The sequence below is a fragment of the Sinocyclocheilus anshuiensis genome, unplaced genomic scaffold (assembly GCF_001515605.1).
Source record: "Sinocyclocheilus anshuiensis isolate Anshui unplaced genomic scaffold, SAMN03320099.WGS_v1.1 scaffold415, whole genome shotgun sequence".
NCBI classification, from domain to species: Eukaryota; Metazoa; Chordata; class Actinopteri; order Cypriniformes; family Cyprinidae; genus Sinocyclocheilus; species Sinocyclocheilus anshuiensis.
In genome coordinates, this window is record NW_015552655.1 from 1,354,791 (window position 1) to 1,359,174 (window position 4,384).

Genomic DNA, 4,384 nt, shown 5'->3' on the forward strand with positions numbered 1-4,384 from the left:
GTCTAATGTTGCTGTTTGAGCATAAACAATATCTGCAAAGTTACAAAGCTGAAAGTTCAATGCAAACGGAGATATGTCTTTTAAAATTCTGGCAGTTTAATGCCTACAAAAAAACGGCTGGTAGGGACTACAACGAGTTACTTCCCGGGTGCGTGACATCACAAACCCAGATAAACCCCGCCCCCGGGAACACGCAATGAAGGGGGAGAGGCCATGCTGAGCTGCTTTAGAGAAGAGGAAGAGAAAACTAGAGGTGGACGTAAAAATCTATTCATATATGAATCGCGATTCTGTCTTCTAACGATTATAATGGATTCACAATAAGCCCATCTGCTATTTTTGCTACATATTTTTAAATGTGAACCAGTGGATCGACAAAAAGCTAATGCATTATAAAGGTAAATTATGTGAAAAATAATGCGTTTTAAAAAAAAACGAAGCCTTAACACATGTTAGACTGCACCCCATAAACACAATCAAGCCTAGAAAAAACCCAGTCAACCACCCCTTTAAGTGAGTTGCTATGCGGTTGCTGAAAAGTTCTAAGTATTTGTGAATATGTTGCTTGCTATGCGTAATAAGTAAAAAGTACTAAAAGTAAAACATGCCCAAGTCTCCAATTTTGCTTTATCGTTCACCAGGTGGAAATTTTAAGCCAAACCTCGTTGCTTTCCTCAACAAGACTCATTCATGTCTAAAGCACAAACACTGCAGGACGACACACACCCTGAAGTTTAATGCTAATGGTTAGAAGCTTGTTCAATAAGTATAAGCAATAGACTTTACTAATAAAAAAGTACTCATGCAAAGAACATAGTATGTCACAACACGTGGTGTTATTTCAGAAGCTCACTACATGCACAAGTTTCAGATGAAGTACTAACCGAGCTCAAGGATTTCGTATAGTAAAGTGTTCCAGATTTGATCGAATTTCATAAAAGCTAATAAAGTGCTGCAGGAGTCTGTCTTCATGCTATTCTGAGTGCTGCTGACACATAACTTAGAGTGACACATAACAGCTGTTTCGCTCTCTGACTACTGGATGGGTTCATAGAGTACGTGAATGAGAGAGAGTAGATTAGAAGAATGAATGGTCACAGTTGCTGCCGGTCAGTACAGCTGTGGTTGCCAGAAATTCACTTAAAAATATGGCAACAATGTTTCAGGCATTATGGGAGGCATTTTGGTCATTTAAAACAGTCAAATGTACATAACCAATAAAAAAAAAATAACGAGACTTAATTATAAAAATTATATATTATTAAAGGTTTTAAATTTTCTGTGAAAATACATGAATTGTCTTGTTAAATGTAATGTAATTATCACCATAAATTATAAAATAATTCATACTTTACCAAAAAAGTGATTCACTCAGTATTTTACAGTAAAATATATATTGTATTAGTAAATCTAATATTATTTTTCACCATTTGACAATGTCCGGTAACTAACTTGAAAAATTAACAGGTTTTTACTGTAGCATTTTTATTGTATTTTCTATATATATTTTGTACAGTAAAGAAAGAGACAGCATGAATACTTGTGGACATTGAGTACTCGATGTGTGGGAATGTGAGAGTCAGAGAAATGGTTGCATAATGTCTGTTGTGCAGAGCACATTCAAATAGAGCCAGAGCAAAACAAAGCATGAACTGTTAGAGGCCTCAAGAACAAAACAACAGTCACTTATTGAGCAATGCTCACTGATGACCTTTCAGCTTGTGTGTGAAGATAGAGTTCTTTAGAAAGGTTGTGGTAATGATTATTGTTGCACAAATCACAAAAGATTTGTGAACCACCAGATGCACTGTGATCACTTTCCAGCAAAGTAATAGCAAATATTGCTCAATGGCAAGTCAAGGAAAGTTTATTTGATGTTTAATATACAGTTAGAGTATGTGGAGAGGGATTTTAGACCAGTGAAATTCCTCTGTCGCTTTATGGTGCCAAGCAGAAAAGAATATGAAGGAATGATGTTTGCTACACAAATTACTTTTCACAAAATAAATTGCTCCCAAAATAATCTTTCACATTCAGACTTATTGTACTGTCATTTTGTAAGTAAAGAAATCTGTAATTTGTGTTCAGACAGTGAAGTCTGTATTACATGACATGGGTTGCTATAGTAATGATATACAGTAAGCATCAGCATGACCGCAAACGACATAAGACAGTAGCTGTCATTACAGAATCAGAGGATGGAAAAATGGAAATTGTGCATTTATTCATGATATTTTGCCACAATACTGAATATTTACACATTCAATTATTTTTTTTCCTTTTTTTTTTATGTTTCTTATTTATGTTTTAAAAGTCTCACCAAGGCTGCATTTATTTGACAAAAAACAGCAATATTGTGAAATACCGCAATGTAAAATAATTATATTGAAATACGTTTTTAAAAATATAATTTATTCCTGTGATTAAAGCTGTATTTTCAGCATTGTTACTCCAGTCTTCAGTGTCACATGATCCTTCAGAAATCATTCTAATATGCTGATTTGCTGCTCAAGAAACATTTCTTATTATTATCAATTTAATTTCAGTTTCATAATTTTTGGAAACCATTATACATTTTTTCAGGATTTTTTTTGATGAATAGAATTTCTTTGTTATATAAAGTTATTGGATATATAAAACTTTTCTAACATTATAAATGTCTCTACTGTCACTTTTGATCAATTTAATCCATCCTAGCTGAATAAAAGTAATAATATCTTTAAAAACCCGGTACTGACCCCAATGTTTGAGCGTTAATGTGTTGCGAATGCAAACAGGCAATTCCATACACCACAAAAATCTGATTTAGAGCCATAAAGACTGCTGTACTGTGTTAAATCAGACTGTATTCTCATTAACAGTGGTTAAAGCAGAACATGAGCATACCCCAAACTACAACCCCAACAAAAAAACTACACGCTATGCAACGAAACCCAGTATCATGAAGGAAAAGAATAAAATGATTTCTTGTACCTGGTTTGTTTTCGGTACCCAACAGCTACTTCCAGCTCCATGGTACGTTCAGCATCTCTCTCTCTCTCTCTCTCTGAGAGACAAACGCTCAACACAGTCACACAGACGCTGTGGAGGCGCAATCACTCTTTCATCCCTTTAACACTGAATCCTCTGTTTCCCCCGGTTCACTCTCAGCTCACACGCTCTTTTTTTCTCTTCTGATGTCTGTAAAGTGGCATTTAGCTTCATGTCTGACAGTAGGACAGAAAAATCACAAACCAAAATGACTCTAATTCTTCTGAACAGCAATAGAGAGCAAATGGAGACTTATTACAAAGTGCAAAGCTTCTTTTTTCTAAAAACAAATACAAAAAAATAGGTCTCTTCTAGTTTCAGAGGTGCTTGTAAAAATTTCTCTAAATGACACTGTGAAAGAGTGACTGTTGAACATTTAAATTTTCCTCTGGGTATTTTTCGTAAAACTAACATAAAACCTGATTGATTTGATTTGATGAGTATAATGAGTAATTAAAGGGAACATTATTGGAAAGTGTTATGAATAAAATGTCCAGAGATTTTGGATTAAAATGTATGTTTTAAGTGAAATGCTATTTGCTGTTTCTTTCATCATTTACAGTTGACCTTCTAGCATTTTTGCAGTCCTGTGGTGTGTTATTTCATACACTCTAAAAAATGCTGGGTTAAATATAACCCAGCGCTGGGTTAAAAAGGGACAAACCCAGCTATTGGGTTGTTTTGAACATGCAGTGTCACTGCAGGACACGCTGTAATGACCAACCATTGGCCCAACAACTTCTGCAAGGTTCACTTAAAGGGTTAGTTCACCCAAAAATGAAAATTCTGTCATTAATTACTCACTCTCGTGTTGTTCGAAACCCATAAGACCTTCGTTCATCTTCGGAACACAATTTAAGATATTTTTAATGGAATCTGAGGGCTCTCTGACCCTATATATATATAATTCTTTTCAGACACCAGTTGCTTGTCACATTCAAATTGGTTGTCATAGTAACGACACTAATTTGTGGAGATTCAGTGCATTGAGTTCCACAAATCTGAATGCATTATTTGTAAATTGACTGTTAAGATAAACATTTTGCACAATTTAGTATCTGTAATATCATTGTGTTGCCACTAGATGCCTGTATAGCCCTATGTAACAATCCCTAGTGGCTAAGACATTGCACATAATTTACACATAAATCACACATAAATTAATTTTATTACATTTTCAGTTGGATACTATATACTATACTACTACATATTGTTTAGATATTATCAATGGCTACTTTTTTGTCTTTATCTGTTTTTTGTTGAATTTTTTTGTTGTTGTTTCTTGAAACATTGATTTAAAGTGTCAGTTATTGCATTATTATTTCAGTCAAACCTATAAAACCCCTTTGTTACC

The 4,384-nt window shown here is 34.3% G+C and overlaps 1 protein-coding gene across 1 annotated transcript in view; it reads right to left on the reverse strand.

Moving 5' to 3' along the window:
- The window catches only part of LOC107667225 (pleckstrin homology domain-containing family A member 4-like), a 14,792-nt gene extending 11,679 nt beyond the window's left edge, over positions 1–3,113 (reverse strand). The window contains 1 exon segment of the mRNA XM_016458845.1: positions 2,974–3,113. Coding sequence (XP_016314331.1) covers positions 2,974–3,014 — 41 coding nt within the window. The 5' untranslated portion in view covers positions 3,015–3,113.
- Positions 3,114–4,384: the final 1,271 nt, after the last annotated feature.